The sequence below is a fragment of the Sylvia atricapilla genome, chromosome 2, assembly GCF_009819655.1.
Source record: "Sylvia atricapilla isolate bSylAtr1 chromosome 2, bSylAtr1.pri, whole genome shotgun sequence".
In the NCBI taxonomy this organism is placed as follows: Eukaryota; Metazoa; Chordata; class Aves; order Passeriformes; family Sylviidae; genus Sylvia; species Sylvia atricapilla.
In genome coordinates this window covers 48,776,164-48,794,087 of record NC_089141.1, presented here as the reverse complement: position 1 = coordinate 48,794,087, position 17,924 = coordinate 48,776,164, and the positions used below count along the sequence as shown (strand labels likewise).

Genomic DNA, 17,924 nt, shown 5'->3' with positions numbered 1-17,924 from the left:
GCTGTTGCATCATTTCTCCTGGAAGGCAATGACTTGCAGTCCAGTGCTTAACTGAGGAGGAACTGGCAGAAAGGCAGCCAATAACTGTTTGTTTATTTACATTGTAGGTATATTTTAGTTGCACAGTTGTATCCTTAAAGCTGCATCTCCCTTAGCTGAGAGATTCGTTGCATTTTACTTGTTTGGCCAAAGCTGCTTCATGTTCCACAAGCAGCTCTCAAAGACTCCCTGGGATCAGTGGCTCTAATTTCTAGAGAAGAAAGGCAAGATTTACTGTGTGACAGAAATGGGCAGATGAAGGATTGGAAAAGACTTGTGACATAAACTAGAGACCTGTGTATAGTGTCTGTTTACTATAAGAGGCCCTGAAATGGATGGGTGTACACTAATGTAATTAACAGAAATCAACAATCAAAGGAATTTAAAGATCTTTACACAATTGGTGGTAGTGGTAGTAGTAGTAGTAGTAACATTAAATTACCATTATTATTGGCTTTTTAATGAGTCTGTCTTGTTTGGGTACCCCATCTATGAATGTGATACAGTTGAGATTGGTTTTTTAATCCTTGTAACCCATGCCAAATTTCTCATGTAAAGGTTTGGGTGTGCACAAAAGCTTCTAATTTGTGACTAAATTGTATTTAACACCATGCTGAGAGACTTAATGAAAACAACAGTATTAATTAAAATAATAGCAAAATCCATTTTTTGTTTAACTCCAATGGTACATTTTAAAATCAAATTGTTAAATAAAATACAAAATTAGGGGTCACACTTGTATAATGATGGAATAGAGGTTGTGACATATCAATAAAGTGTTTCACAGGACACTATTACCATTCCCCTCTCCTCTCCTCTCCTCTCCTCTCCTCTCCTCTCCTCTCCTCTCCTCTCCTCTCCTCTCCTCTCCTCTCCTCTCCTCTCCTCTCCTCTCCTCTCCTCTCCTCTCCTCTCCTCTCCTCTCCTCTCCTCTCCTCTCCTCTCCTCTCCTCTCCTCTCCTCTCCTCTCCTCTCCTCTCCTCTCCTCTCCTCTCCTCTCCTCTCCTCTCCTCTCCTCTCCTCTCCTCTCCTCTCTCCTCTCCTCCAGCTTCAAAACAATCAAGTAAGGTTGTTATACTTTCAAAAGCTGATTGATATAAAGAGGTATCTGCTAAATTTTATACTCTATTCTAATAATGTAGCCCTGTTTTTTGTGCCTGAGATGTTTTGGTTTTCTGAAATTCTTTTCCCAGAGAATTTTCTGCAAACAAGAGAAGGGTTTTTGTAAACTGTACTTTGTTATTCATTCCTTTTCCTGGGAGGGACTTCTTCTTGATGTCCCTCTGGTTTGACCACTGTGATTGAAGAGGTTTGCCTTTTGTTCACAAATCAAACTGGTCTGTGTAAAATAGTATATAAGGGAGACACATCCCAAAAATAAAGGAGTCATTTAATCCTTCTGAAGCTCAGAGCCTTTGTTGTTGTGGTGTAAAACAGCATCATAATAAGATTCACAAATATTTGCTTTGCTTCATTTTGATAATAATTTAAAGAACAATCCTTCTAAATTTAAAGGAAATGACTCAGGCAACAAATTGAAATGTTGGCTGCTATTCTGCTATCAAGAATTAGAAAATTCTGGGAGTTTTCTAATTATTAGGAAAGTATTTTACTTACCATTGCTACCTTAAAGTAGACATCTGACATATCGATATACATATGTCTCCACTTTATTGCTGTAATCTTTATAGGGTCCTCAGCATTTCCAAAAGGTAACTTATCCCACCTATTTTGTTATGCTGTGCAGGTAGTCTAGATATCTAACTTTCAATGCCTCAAATAAGATTAAATGTATTCCATTTTATCAGATACTGAGAGATATCAAAAATTTCTCTGATGAGATCTTTGCTCTCTGAGGTCCATTACATAAGATTATTTCCCACTCACAAGAATCATAAATATTCCTTAAAGGCTTTGATTTTTCTTCTTCTTTTTTACTTCCACTGAACAAAGTAACTTTAGTAGCTTCCTTCATGACAATCAAGAGTTGCAGAGGTCACTCTGTAAGCTGTGGAGTCTTTTTCCTGAGACCTCAGAAAAAAACAATTACCCAGAAGTGCATACGTTTTTTGGCATATAATTAGCACATAAGTAAGAATTTCTTGAAAATAATTGTTTGTTCATAATGATAATGGGAATGCTTTGGAAAAAAAGTTGCATTGGAATGAAAAACAATCACTGAATTCTTTGCATATTTTATTTTTCTTTTTGATTTCCAACTCACACACATCTGGCATATTTTACATCTTTGCAATAAAACATGGTTACAATAGCTTAAGGAATTTATATATCCAAAATATTTCACCATGATCTCAAGATGAAATGAACTTGTCTTCCAGATGTTCAATAGTCTCCCAATTCTAAGCTACAAACTCAAGATATTGCTTACAGACAGGTGATGAATAACTTAATCATTAGGCTGATCCCCATGATTTCCAAACCTTATAAATACAAACAACAATGAAGAAGGAAATTCAGGGCTAAAAACTTACTAATACAAGGTGGATAACAAATAAGTAATCACATCAATAAATAATGATATGTTCCTGGTGCAAAGTGCCAATACAAAGAATCCATTATCTTTTTAAATAAATGACTGCAAGTGAGTGTAAATTCTGAGAAAATTACATTCCTGTTACATGCCTCATAGCCCTACCGACACAATATGTACATCTATGACAATACAGTCACCAAATATACAAAGAAGAAACATGAATTAAAGTGTATATACCCCTGGGTGTGTAATTTGATCAGTACAATGTGCAGAAAATTATTCTGATAGTTATCATTACAGTATTGTAAAAGATGAAGTGCCTTAGTCTCAGTGGCTTCAGGTGAGATTTTCAGAAGAACTGAAAAGAACAACCTCAGTCACCTTTGAAATGAAGCTAAGGCTGTCAAATAAACCAAGCTCCTCAGATTAAAAATAAGGGGGAAAAAAGACAGTGGGGGCTCTCTTGCCCATGATTTATATGCCAAATGTTAATAATCCAGAAGTATAGCACTTTGTCTGTATTGGGAATCATTAAGCATTACAAAGCATTAAACTGAACTTCCCTCTTTGCTCCCTTTCTGTCTAGTCTTTAAATTTAAAAGGGAGGAAATTAATTTCTATTGTATAAAGTATAAATATGGCAAATGATGGCTTTTTATCCAAATGCTTTGTGAGCAGAACTCCACTTAAAAGGGGTAAACTTTAGATTCAAAAAGTGAAAAATGTGTTGGTGAAAATGTCAGAATTACTGTTTGCTCCCAAATTCAACCCTTTAACACAAGCTGTACCCTTAGGCAGATCTCCAGTCTGATTCATGTGAATGCACCTGTTCCTTCAAGACATCAGGTTTAAAGTACATGCAAGTTGTAACTCCACAATAAAATTAAGAAACAGTTTTGTTCTTTATACAAGGTTTTACTTTTACAAAAGTATCCCTTTAAAGTTAAGATGTGCATCTGATGTACAAAGTATCAAACATATTTTTTTTAATCTCAGCTTGAAAAGAGGCTGGAGATGGGATGCATGTTAGGTTCAAAGCCTGAACATTGAGATAACTGGACACAAGGTTCCCCAGAATTTTCAAAAGTCTCTTGTGGCGCATCCTACTACCTTTTCTCAATAAACAAAGATATATGAAATAATTACCAAAACATTTCCTAATTCATATAATTTACATGATACAAGCTTGCTTTTCAGCAGCTGGTGTTCAGTTGTGAAAAAACACACAAAGTAAAATGGTTGCTGACTACAATGTACAGCTATTGCTGGGTGTAATGGAATGTACAACGGAGGTCAATGCAGACATGGTTTTCCACCAGAGACTACACCTTTCTTTGCAGCACTTGTGCTCTCAGCTTTACCTGGTCTTTCAGTTCTTCACTGCGCTTCAGTATCTGTTCTGATGTTCATAATGCCACCGGTTAAAATCTATATTAAAAGCTACAATGCTGCCAGAAGCCATGCCAGTAATCAGAGTTCTGAAAAAGATACCAAAGATGCTGATGTTAATTCCCTTTTGCCTTTTCGAGCTATGGTTTTTCATAGACAGAAAAAAGAACAAGGCACTTTTTGCAATACTGTCTGAAGTTCTTAAGCTTGGCTGAAAATCAGAAATGCATCTCAAACTTTTGAAATTCGTTTTAGGGAATTTAATAGGTTCTAGTGCACTCCCATTCAATCTGACTATTCCTTTTTTCTTAAGTTAATGCAATTTTAGTCATATTTTTCTAACTGAGTGTCTGGCTTATTAACTTCAATGAAAGAAGTCCTCACCTTAATGTTAACTGCTTCCATTATGAGACTCAAGTATCAGAATAAGTGTTAAATGAGATAAATTAACAGAAAAAAAAACCTGGAGTAATTGTGTCTTACACATCCTGTTAACAACTCCATACCATATACTCACAGTTCATGGAGATGTATTCTTTCTGGAATTTTAGTATTTACATACAAACATGAATGACAAATTCACCTCTGATCATGAGACAGATCCATAGCTCTTATGCCAGCATCACAGCCAGGGTAAATATAGAGCTGCTTGAAGTCACAGGCCTGCCATACTTCCACTACACCATTGTCTCCTCCTGTTACCAGGTTCTGCCCATCACTGCTCAGGAGGATGGCCTTCAGGAGAAAAATAAAAATCCCAAGCACACTGTTAGCTTTTATGGAAATGGATCAATATTTTAAAATTTGGATTGTTTTAAAAGCATTTCTTATGTTCTACTCACTTTAAATTTGAAGCAAAATGTTTCCTCTCCTCTTTCTCCCTAGTCCAAAAATTAACCAACAAATTTTGTACCATCAAATTTTAAAAACAACTGTGTGGTATTAAACATGATAGATAACAAAAAAAGCTCCTCGACTTAATCTGCCAATACTTGAGTTAAGCACATTTTTACATACCAGAATTTGTTCTACAATGCTCAGAGCTATCACTACCACCTAAAGCAGAGCAGCAATCTGCATTCCTGTTGCTGCTTCAAGTGCTAGTGACAGAGCAGAGCCCTGAAGGCATGAATTCATGTCTTGGCTAATAAACGAAGAATGAGGACTTTTCAGAGCATTCTGTTTCAAAGACACATTTCCCACTGAAATTTAATTCCAAACAAAAATTCTGGGAATATTGCAGGCTCATAAGCTATTTGTTCTTATTTATCCTGGAAAAGCTTAAGTGCATTTTCATATTTGGAGATGGTGCTGAAAGGATATGTGTTTGAATGGCTTAACCAGGAGGCAACAATTTTACATATATGATTTCCTCTAAACCATATTGCAAACAAATTCTATTTATTTTAATAAATAAAGGCAACACACAACAAATGCTTGTTTGCATTTAGATTTACCCTGGTCGAATCATTGATCTCCATCTGAGCTAAGAGTTTGCCATTGATGCTGAAATTGCTGAACCGTCCTCGTTCATAGTAGATGATGCAGTGACCTTCACTAGATACTGAAATTAAGCGAGGGTACAGGCAGTTTTCTGTTCCTTCCAGGGCTCTCAGCAAGTCTCCAGTAATTGTGTGTACTAGGCAAGGACCTTCTGTATATGAAAACATAATATATCATACATTTGCTGTTTATTTTGTCTGTGCACAAAAAATGATGCATAATACACATTTATATCCCATTAGTGCTGCATAGGTGTAAGAAGCTGCAATGTTTACCTAAAGAATTTAAAATGCACAACAGAAAAGGAAATGCAAGAGCTAGCATCTTAAGAAAATAAATAAAACGTGACCAGAAGTATATTATTTACTTAGATTGGTAGGAGTTTTCCTTGATCGGTCTTCTAAAACACTCTTTTCTCTTCCAAAGCATTCAGAAGCTTCGCTCTCAGTAATTTTGTCCAACAACATGAACTCTCTTTAGCCTGCCCATTCACATTAAACAGATGTGGCCCTATCAGTGACTAGTGGGAGCAACTCCCATAGGGCATGTAATCATATTACTGCATATTTCTCCTACAGACAATGGCAGTTCCTGTAGATCCTCTCCCCCAATGAACATGTGATATGCATAGATTTCAGTCCTGATTTGTTTCAGCAATAGGAGTCATGTGAAAGCAACAGAGTCACAATGATACTTGGACTATAAGAGATTTTAGGAGATCACACTATAACTCCATTCGCTCCAGAGAGATTTTAATATGATATTTTAATGTATTTTTATTACATTCATGGAGGAAACAAACAGATATGAAATCTACAGTGTACATTTTAAGATGCAAAACTAAGCTTATTTACATTTCAAGAACAATGAGAAAAGTGGTTTTTTGAGTGTGAGATGTGTATTTCTAAGAAAAAGGGTCTCTTCTCTGATTAATGTAATGAGTCACAGGAAATTCTAAATATTTTCTTTTATGAATCACAGAATAATCCTGGACAGCACAATAACTTCTTCCTTATACAACTGGTTCATGACCCTGAAAATAAATTCATATTGGCAGACTCAGCCACCTCATGTTAAGTCTTTCTAACTTCTTTGAAATTCAGACAGCAGCTGAGTTTGCCCAGGTAGAATGAATCAGAATCAGCACATTTATCTGTGAACTCCCTGATACAGGCTTTTAACTGTGTTTGCATAAAGTCTTATGCAGAGGGACCCTAAGTTTGGCTGCGTCCATGGGATACCACTGCAATGGAAATAATTCATTTTCTCAAATATTAGGGTTTCAGTTTTGGAAGTGCCAGGATATTACAAAAAGTGATGCCTTCACCTTTAGAATAATTACCTTGTCATATTTTTCAAAAGTAAGTACCTTCATAGCTGAATGATCATGGGCACAAAAAGGCACATCTGATTTAGAATGCCACTGTAAGGACATACAGACTGACCACAGTTTTTTTGGGTTTGTTGGGTAAGAACGTGTAAGCATCCACCTGATTCACAAGATTTTCCATAGAGGAGTCCTAAATGTGCTGTCTTCCTGCTTCAGTAGGTTCTCAAGTGCTGCATGTGTCATCACAGTGCCACAGCCAGTTCCAGAGGAACAGCTGCCCACCAGGAAGCACAGGCTGAGCTCAGACTGGATGGCAGGGCAACACAACACTGACATGAGATGCAATCTAAGAAGCTGGAAAGGGACTGAAACAAATAGATCTGAAGAAAAAGCTTTTAAAAAGGCATATCTTGGAAAATAGAAATTTTAAAAAAATTATTTTATCTCTGAATTTTAAATATGGTCTAAAGCTTCAAAAGGAAGAAATGGAAGACTACTAAAGAGATAGACTGGGCCTCCATTCCTCCATTTCTCTTGATCAATTATAAACATATTCTGAATTTGATTTAAAAATATTTTGTTCTCCATCAGCTTTTACTCTATGGTTGTGTAAGCTACCAAAGCAGTAAATAGTTAATGAGTTTACTGAGTACAGATTCCATTTATATTAAGAAGAGGAAATTTACAAAAAGATAGTTGGAAAGGGTGAACTATTATGGCCAGAGTGTATGAAGCTGCCTTAAAGGGTAAGAAATATCAGTGCTTCAAGAAAACAAACTTACCTCCAGCATCACTGTACATTCTTTTCACAAACGTCTTGACTTTGCCTATGACTGTTATGTAGTATGCCATTACAAGAGTTAATGACCCATTAGGATTTCTTGTTAAAAATGGCTTTACTCAAAAGTTTCACACTCAGCTTTAAAAATAAATGTTGAGCTCCAAGACAGTATAAAAAGCAATAACCCAGGAGCTCAGCTGTGAGCAAAAGCTGGCAGAGCAAGCATCATATCCTTCTTACCCTTAGAACCAGCAAACTTAAAAATTACTACAAAGATATCCATGGAGATGACTAAAACAGGCATCACTTGAGATAAAGATAGCAAGTCACTGGATGTAGGAGTAGAGTGGAAATGAGATAGGAAGACATATAAGTAAAAAGGAAATATGAGGGTGATGCAAAGAAAGGAAATAAGAAAGGAAAAGAGACAACGTAGCACAAAAGAAACTAGGAGTAAAGGGGTAGAGTGAGAGGCAAATAGGAAAGGAAAAGAGAAAGACATACAGTTTGACAAGTTAAGAAGCTGGATGAGAGAGGGCCATGGGTGAAGAAAAGTGGACGTGGAATTAAGGAGAAGTAGGAGAAGAAAGGCAGAAGCAGTGAAATGGAATAAATCAAGAAGAAAGAGTAAGGAAGGATGAAGCAAACATTCATTGAGGCTGGCGCTTTATTTACATTGATTACCAGTCATACAGGACATTGCTGCAGGCTTGGAAAAGTATTTTGAACACTTGTGCTAGCAATTGTTGGGTGCTCTGAATTCTATGGATAAATAACAGAGAGAACCTGCAACTGCTCATTTTTTAGGAAACATTGCAAAAAACCCTACTTGAGAGAATGCTGCACACAGTTCCAAAGCAAACTAATCCCGCTTCCCTGGAGAGTGAGGTCAGTCCTACAAACTACCTCTCAATTAAGATCAAGGTGGAGAATTTTCAGCTGGCCCTCCCTGAAATACACATCTCTATCAACAGGTTTCTTCAAAATCAGTAGATGTTCTTAGAATTATTGCATACATTTTTCTAAAATACTCTTCCAGGTCCGGGCAGAATAGCTGCATAAACTGATGGTCGGAAGGAATGATCAACTTAAATTTGTGTCTAAACTTGTAAGTGCAGATAGTAAATAAAAATTTTCAGAGAAAAGTGCTTCAGATTCTCCTAGAATTACAACATGTCTTAGGGATAATTGAAGTATATGTGGCTGGAGGGAAGTCTGAGAAATACCACTAAAAAAGACTCTAAAACTGTTCAAGCTTAAATCATAAAAAGTTTTATGACCTTTAGCACCACTGATAACAAGTCCCAGCTCTGCACAGACTGACACACAGACAACTTCATGGTCATGACCAGTTAGAACAGCGCGAGGAGCTGGATAATCACCTGTTAAAAAAGAAAAATAAGTGAGAAAAAAAAGAAAACGTAAACATAGGAATGCCAAATCAGACACGGTTTATCAACAAAAGAACTTTGCTGTAATTTGCTTGAAATCATTAAGCATGAAAGAGGTGCAGTGTGATTAAATATCTCATACTTAGCATACCCAGCAAAATATATTCATATATCATAAAGCTTCAAAACCAGAGCTTCCCAATGCATTAATGAGTTTATAGAAGAACACAAAGCATGGTGCTATTGAAAGCAGCTGTAATGTAAAGATCTGCTATGGAACATATATGTCTCCAGACCTAAGCTATGAACCTAAAGAATTTAGGATGTTCATTTAATAATGATCCTAATTTGTTTCATGAAACTGGTGGTAGGAATAGAAGAACAACACTATACTAGAAACATACTACTGCTGTACAGGTAATATTGATTCAGAGACATATGGAATTGTCACAAATTAAAATATGCCTAAAAACGGTTATTGGTATATATGTTATGTTATATATTTATTGATTTTATTGATATTATATATATATTCAGGACTGAAATATATTTTATTTTAGTTTCATCAAGTGGGACTGTTTACATGACAAATAGCAGTATTTCTATAGTTTCTAATGATAACAGATGCTGACAACCTAATTGGTCCATATTTAATATTGCTCTGCCAGGCTAACAAAGTCAATTGGCAACAAAAAATTATCAACTTTCTAGATAACACAGAGTTTACATCATTTTATTTCCATTGTACAAATGAAATACAGGAAATTGGGATATTCAAAAGGACTGGAGCTCTGACAGTGTAGTTCACATATTAAAAGAAATTTCCTAGGAAACTACAGATAAATAAATGTAACAATAATTCTGTATAAAATAACAAAATGGTTAATCTACACTTTCGTCAACAAGAATTGCAAGCAAAAATCTCATTAATACCAGTCACCATTTATACCAGTGTTGGACTGGAAGTCTTATCTAGCTTTGCTAGGATGAGGGGTACAGTTGATAAAGATAGCTATATTAAAACAGGCTCCATCTATTTTTTCAACATATTTGTGTTAGCAATATAATGTTTTGATTTAAACCAGTTTTATATGCAACTGACTGAGGACAACATGAATGGCACAGGAGCTGGGTCAATGACAAATCTTTTTTTTTTTTTTTTTTTCCATAGAGAGGCATGTACTATGAACTACATACAAGGAATTTGGAAATCCCCTTGCAGTTAGGAGTTGGATATGGATTCTTAATCAAATACTAACCAATACTAACTATCTATGAGATAATATAAATCTTGTCTGGCAAGAAAGCTTGTAATAAAATTATTGGTGCAAAGCTTCATGGGCAACTGTATGCAACATGGACAACAAGAGAAAGACATAATTATATCATTATTATATCATTATTATATCATTGCCTAGTTAAATAAAGACGTAGCAAACTGTATTTTTATTTATTTTCAATGCAGCCAGATGGAAGTTGATGTTTATGGACAAGCAGAAGCTCTGCTCACTGAGGAGAAGATTCTGTTCTGAAAAAAAGTGATATAGAGTAGGATTTATGGAAAACTCCCACAGTGTGAACCTTCAGTGCAATGCCTTAGATCAGCAAATAAGAGGCAAGCACTACTTTGCCACTGAAGACAAGAAAGATGAAAGTCTTGCAGCCACATTTACAGAAATGAGCTCAAAGGAGGGTCACCCTACTGACACAGGAGCGTAAGACAGGAAGCTGCTCAGTGTTTAAAGCTCCTCACTGCATAAACAGCGAAGCAGTAACTTGCCTCTGCTAACTAGAGTCACAGGCACAAAAGAAGACCAATAGCCCAGAAATTTATCTTACAGCTAATGGGACAGAGAGGTCCAATGGGTGAATGTCTGCACACATTTCAACTCTGGAATAAAATGCAGTTTCCTAAGTGGAAATGCAGTTAAACACTCAACCAAAAGGGAACTATATGAGTAGCTAAAAAATATTGCATGGGTTTTGGAAACACATGCATTAGGAATGGACGCATGGATGGACTTTTGTGGGTCTTCTTCTATTGCAGACACCCACATGATATAAACAGTTAATGAAATAGTTATCTTGGTATGTCACTTGGAATGATGTTCCAGTCTCCTCCTACTCTAAAGGAGAGAAATATTCCGAATTCCAGTTTGAATTTTTTCTTGTCTACCGAGCACATCTTTGTTCTTGTGTTAGCATTGTCCTTTAGCTTCAGGTTTTCTTCTCTAGCATTTTCCCCTCTTACGTACTTAAAGTGTAAATCACCCTTTTTGGTCCTTCCTTTTCAGTCTATTAACCAAACCAAACCCTTATAAACTCCTTTGAAGGCATCGGCTTGCCCTTTTTTAGCAATTGTAGCAATCAATTACTTTGCTTGTCTAGCTTTAACCACGTTCTTAAAACCTGGGTATCCAGAAATGTATAGAATCATAGTTCTCAAAAATCTAGCATGAATCTACAGTTTTTCTTGTCAAACCCTAACATCTTCTGCCATCAAAATTTAATAACAATTCCACAAATTTTAATATCTTTCTGAACAAGAGGAGAACTACCAACCATGGATTTACAGACTTCAGTTTTGGACACAATAGTACAGTGTGTCAGTCTAACAGGTCTTGTAATTCCAATGTACACATTAAAAATTTCCTACCTCTAATGCAAACAGCTACCTCAATAAATCCTAGGTTCCCAAACTTTAATCTATACTGCAAGAAAATAATCTTTTTAGTCTGGAAACTGAAGATATGAACTGAAAACTGAGCTTTACTGCTAGGGAAGGATGGATGACAGAAGAAACAGAAAGATGCTTTGTGTAGCTCATCAAAGGTAGCTATATTTTGATTTTTATGATTTCCTCATAAACATTGCTTTGAGAACCCCATGTCCTTTCAAGGTCTTCTTTTCTCCAAGTGCATAGCATTAAAAACAAACAAACAAACAAAAAAAAACCCAACCCAACCCAAACCAACAAAAAAAAGGCAATTAGTTAAGTTCAAAAATTTTCCTTTTTTTTTTTTTTTTTTTTTTTTTTTTTTTCGGTATGTCCTCCTGGAAAAAAGAGGATTATGCTCAATGGCCATCTTGGCTCAAGCTATGATTCTAGAGGTATCACCAGACTGCATCAAATTGGATGACTGAAATTATTAGATGGCTAAAATTTTTGAAGGAAAAGAAATAATGCAATTTTTAAAAGGACATTTTCCTCAGCATTACCTAGGAAAGTTCTATAATATCAAGGAACTGTAAAATTCCAGAATACATGAAATAAGCACATTTTATTGACTTATAATTTATAAAGGAAAATGCTTATAAGAAATAACTTTCCTGAAACATAGATCTATGAGTCTTATTTTGTCCTGTTTTTCAGTAAATAAAAATTAATAATGGAATACCAATATTAGGAGTAACAGTCAGTAGTAACAACTGTAATTGAAAAATGGAATTTCCTCCCCTTAGGGCTCAAATAAAAAATTATTCACTGATACTTTCTACAGAAAAACTGTGGCATGAACCTCAGTCATATTACATTTTGTTGCAAAGGAAAGAAGCTGTGAACTCCAGGAATCATTCAATATCTTGCAAAATATTCTGTCACAATCACATCACCACTGATAGATGTAGTCAGAGGTCAAAGGCTCTAAGGGAATTGCAGGTGAAAATATCCTACCTAAGAACTGAGATACCATCACTGTAAACTCCCTGTAATTTCCCCACAGGAGCATCTTTGAACTGAATTACTAAAGGGCAGAAGGAACAAGTAAGTTTTTCTAGAAAGTCTAAAATAAAATACATCTTTCCTTCCTGCTGAAGAATATAATTCTTAATATTATTGTAAGGTTGTAAGGTTCTTCATGAACAGATGTTGCTTCTGCATAACAAGTAAAAAAGAAGATGAAAAGAAAGACAAAAGACAGTGTTATTATTTCTTTCATATTGTCCTTTTCCAGGAATTATGTACAGATATCTATGGGGACACATCTCGGAGTCTTCTGTATAAAGAAACATGAGAGCACATGGCAAATATTAGCTTCCATTTCATCTCTCACTTTGAAAAAAGCAAGTACAAGGCTATACCTGAACTACTTGCTGAAAAGAATTTACCTTGCTTTTTGCTTTACTGTTAGGACTTTTCAGAAATGCTCATCTGAAAATAAAAAAAACAAAACCTGAAAATACAATGGATTTAATGGAAATAAAAATGTAAGAGCCTTCTCAAACTTTTACTGTCAGAAAAAAACATCTTGGAGTTTGATCAAAATATAAGGTGACAATCAATAAATATTAATATTTCAAACCAGAAAACAGTCAATAACAATGTCCACAACATAAGGGTGCCATGAGTGTAAAAGACTGCTGACGGGAAAATATTAGTATAGTCCAAATATTCCCAGAGCTAGTTTATCTGCAGAGGAGTGTTGTATATAGCTACAAACAATTCACCCAGATAAGTGTGCTTTTGGGTACATTGCACTAATCCAGAAGGTAAAATACAGTGGAGGACAGGAGATTATGGATTTGTAGCATCTCTTCCTACCTCTTTCACTAAATTGCTTTGGGATCTTGGGCAAGTTGCTGAACTACCCTGCACTGTACAATTCCCATGGAATATGCAGCACAGCATGGGCACAGAGATTTGTTGATAAAATACTAGAGATTATCTCAGGTGGATTATTAGCTCTTTTACCTTTACACAGCAGCCTTAGAAGAGAGATGTCTTTGGCAGCCAGAGCAGAGACGGTGCCAATAAAAATTACAAACTAGTTTTCAAAGAGCTTCTGCTCTGGCAAAACAGTGCGAAGATTTCAAAATTTCAAAAATTGTATTTCAAAAATTACTACCTAAACTGTACAAGCTTACAAGTACCACAATAACTTCTTAAACAGACAGAGCAGATGGCACAGGTGCCCATGTGCTAGTGCAGGGCTTTCAGACAGCCACCCAGCCCTCCTGGTGCAGAGCACACTGGTGACTATTTTTAAACTGCTGCCATTTCAAGGTTAAGCTATGGCATATTAAAATGTAGAGGGATATAAAACAACAAGTGAAAGTTCTGAGTTCAGGATATCGACTCACACTTTCAAGACACAATCTTCCAGAATGCTCGATGTTCACAACTTCAAAATCTTCAAAATTATGTTATATAAAAGGAACACATAAAGATAGATTTCATGACAGACACGAAAAAAGGTATATTGACTTGACAAAGATATTTAATGGTAAAGTTTACCTTCCCTTTCAGCTATATACTGCATACACTCTGTGGGACAGGATGAATTTTTAGCACCTGTGAATAATATGTTATAATGCTAAACAAACCCATCCTATGGCTGATAGACACAGCAATTTTCAGTGGTCAGCACAGTTGATGTTAGAAAAGGTGGGGTTAACTCCCACATCTCTTGTGACCATCCTCTTGGAAGCTACAATAGGTAATGAGAAATGTCAAGTCCCAAGATCAATGAAATTTCAGGCTCTAGGGAAAAACCAGGAATAGCATTGATCCTTTTAAAGAACACCAGTCAGAGGGTGAATGTAATATATTGCATGGAGAGGCTCAAGAGGATAAGCGGCCAGGTCCAACATACTTACCTGACAAAAAATTCAATCAGCCTTTAGCACAAGCTGCCTACCCTTCCTTTCTTTCATGCAGGAGTCTGATTCCAATTAAAGTGTGCAAATTAATTTTTATCACTTCCAAATTAGTTTCTGAATTTGTGTCTGTTTCAGATGAAAGCATCTGTCCCTCACTTTTCTGCAATTCTATCATCCACTTTGGTATATCTGTTCAAAGCCTCTGAGATAATTCTCATTTTCAAAGTCACTTGTTTGAAAGAGACATTCAATAAAGTAATCATAAAATATAAAAATAAAACAGCTATAATGATACATCTTGAACTCCAGGGCATATCATGTATTTCTTTGCTCCTTTTTGTGACGACTAATACAGTTGCCATGTGAGAAGAAATTTGTATACAAATTAGCACTCAGCTAAAACAAATCCCAATATTTCATAAGAGAAAAAATCAAAACAGAAATTGTCAAACTCCATCACAATAATTTTTCTACTCAGTCTCTGAGAATTGCAAAGATTTACATTTCCCATATAACTTCAAATGAATAAAATAAGCAAACTATGTCCTTTGCATGTGATGTGTCTTACTAATAGAAAACAGGTACCTTTCACTCTTCTCACAACTGCAGCAGATTAATACAATGTAGTCATCAACTTAATAAGGTGCAGATTCAGATTAGCTATTTCCAGCGGGCAATTTTGGCTTAGAAAGTAGATATCTGACCCTGGCCAGAGGACTAAGCTTTGCTCTGTTCAGTGTTTTTCCAAAAGGTGGTACTTAAGTAAGCAAAGATAAAGGAACAAAGGGAAGTTGAAACACACAAACTCTGCATTCAACTGCCCTTCAGCCTCCAGAAAATCATGCCACATCTCTTACTTTCCAGAAGCATTCTCAAACACCAGCCTCTAGTCTAGTCTTAACAGGACCTCCTACATCACCACTGTTGGAACTTAGCAATGGCATGGCCATGAAACCAATGTTGAACTAGAGAAAGCACAAACTGGGGCAAGATTTGCCCTACATGCTGCTGTTGAAGGTGTGCAGCACATTGCTCCTGATTTCCTGATTTATCTCTATATCCAATCATCATGACATGTAACATGCATAAATATGAGCATAGAAAAGAATTTTGTTTTCTACCAAATCTAGAGGTTCTCAGGGGCCCATTCTATGTTGACTTCTAGCTGATATGCAGCACACGCTTGCAGACATGGGAATGAGGTCTTTAATTCCCCCAGTCTCTAGAGGTTAAGAACGCGGTCTCCTACTTCCTGGACAAAAACTTTAACCAGAAGATTTCCTACAAGCTACTTCAGAAAGCTATTGTATGGAAAACATTGCATTTAAAAGCTGGTAAAACTTCGCTCTTCTCACAGTGATTTTGAGAGATGTCAAGAAATTGCACCAAGTGCAAACTGAGCCAGAGACTAATTTTTGACAGCACAGAATAAAAATGATAACTTAATAAATGTATTTATTTGAAAAATTATTTTTAAATTATAAAATGAAGCTTACCATGCTCTCATAGGCAAGTTTCAACTGCTGAGCTAGATCAGTTGCTTGCATCTTTTCTCAATTCTGCTCTTTAAACAAGAGCTGGTTCTATATTTCCCACAGATCCAGCTGAGGTGATGCACTGAGCATACTCCTGTACAGGTATTTCAGCAGAAGGTTCTATAGAAGTCTGACAGGTTAGGTTGTTGACATACATGTTGTTTAGTAAAGATTACATCTACCTCATGGATTCTGGACTACGAATTTAAGCAGAATCTGTAGGAAATTTGATCTGACAATCTTTTGCCTGAGAGTATTTCACAATAAATGATTGTGATTTCTATGTTTTTGAATGAAATGGTATCTGAATTTTTCTATACAAATGTTCAACCACACAAACTGTTTAGGACTAGAGGTTTGCTTTTTCTCCCCTTTAAGATTTTCTGAAACTAAAGTTCCTTTTGGTAACTGGATGTATTGAAGCTGAAATTGATAATTAACTGTCTTTCAGCTTAAAACATAATTATAAAGTCGAACATCTAACCCAGATAATTACTATACCTTCACATTTTTCTTTGAGTTCTTCACCTTCTTATATCCTGTGTTATAAAAAACCTTATCTGTGTCTCCAGATGACAGCTTTTAAAAAACCAATACCCCTTTTTTTCCCTCTGAAAATATCATCTACATATTTCTGGAAATTCATTCTAAACATGTTAAGTAATTGGATTTGATCTACATTGTTTACCTCATTTTAATTTTTCCTACAAGGTAAATCCTAACCTTCTAACAGCAACTATAGAAAAGTAGATTAGGAAATATTTCTTTATTACTTCAGTGGCTTTAACTTTGTAAAACTTCAAACATATTTTCATAAGGACTGTTGAGAATGCTTCACTCTTGGAATTCAGTTTAAAGATAATCTTAATCATATGACAGCTATCATGTCTGCTTGTGGTAGCAAGCAGAAACTACTACCCTTTGTTTTAGGTATCTATCCCCATTAATATACGTATATGAAAAGTCAAAGTAGCTGTTACTGATACATTTCCAACACACGTAGTTCTGGTTATAGTACAGTACTGGTACGTAATAAGCATATCCATGGTTCAATCCTATGAATAGAGATAGAAATAATAGAAATGCCATCATTATTCCTCACCATAAGTCTTCAACATGTCTTCAACACGAATATTAAAAAATCTTAACAATATATCTCAAAGCTACCAAGGTGGTCTTGGCTACTTAGTCTTTCTAAGTTCTGTTACCTGTCCTGTAAGGTTTCATTTGACTGGATGTGACTATCTGCAGCACAGCCCCTTATTAATCTGACCATGAGGCCATTTCTTCAGCAAAACAGTTCCTTATGCACATAGAGGTAGAGAAAGAGAGCAAGTCATACAAGTAATTTTTGTTTTCATTTATTTCCGTCAACCAGGTCATATCCTTCCTTTCATAAGATTAAAGACCTCCAAGGCAGACAATTCCAAAGTTATACAGCTAAGATATTAAATCTGAGTTACTAACAAGTACCATTTTTGCGCAGATATGTAAGTGATGACAGAAAAATACCAGAGCTAAAATAATTCTATCTGGAAAAGAATTGAAGCAGTTTGTATGCACCAGAAAGAAGATGCTAATTGCAAGGCTGTACAAGCCCTTCGTAATCAAAGGAGGTAAAGGGAAAGTCTTACATACTTTTTTCTTTAATGAGAGTAGAAAGGTTTTTTTTATTTTTCTCTTAATATAGAAATTACTAATACTTTATATGAATCACACAGGTATTCAAAGAAGAAAAATAGCATCAGCCTTAACAGACTGCTAAGACATGAAAATCCTTGTCAGACTGAATTTATCCATGCTGGAGAACTACACACTAAGAAGATCATGGAATACAGGCAAAAGTTAGAGAAACTTGTTATTG

General features: G+C 35.7%; 1 protein-coding gene across 1 annotated transcript in view; it reads right to left on the bottom strand.

The window, feature by feature from the left end:
• Positions 1-2,218: 2,218 nt before the first annotated feature.
• The window catches only part of NBEA (neurobeachin), a 456,143-nt gene continuing 440,437 nt past the window's right edge, over positions 2,219-17,924 (bottom strand). Inside the window, exons 55-58 of the mRNA XM_066313167.1 lie at positions 8,817-8,918; positions 5,380-5,576; positions 4,506-4,657; positions 2,219-4,011 (exon numbers count right to left, since the gene is read on the bottom strand). Coding sequence (XP_066169264.1) covers positions 3,921-4,011; positions 4,506-4,657; positions 5,380-5,576; positions 8,817-8,918 — 542 coding nt within the window. The 3' untranslated portion in view covers positions 2,219-3,920. The remainder of the gene's footprint in view (positions 4,012-4,505; positions 4,658-5,379; positions 5,577-8,816; positions 8,919-17,924) is intronic.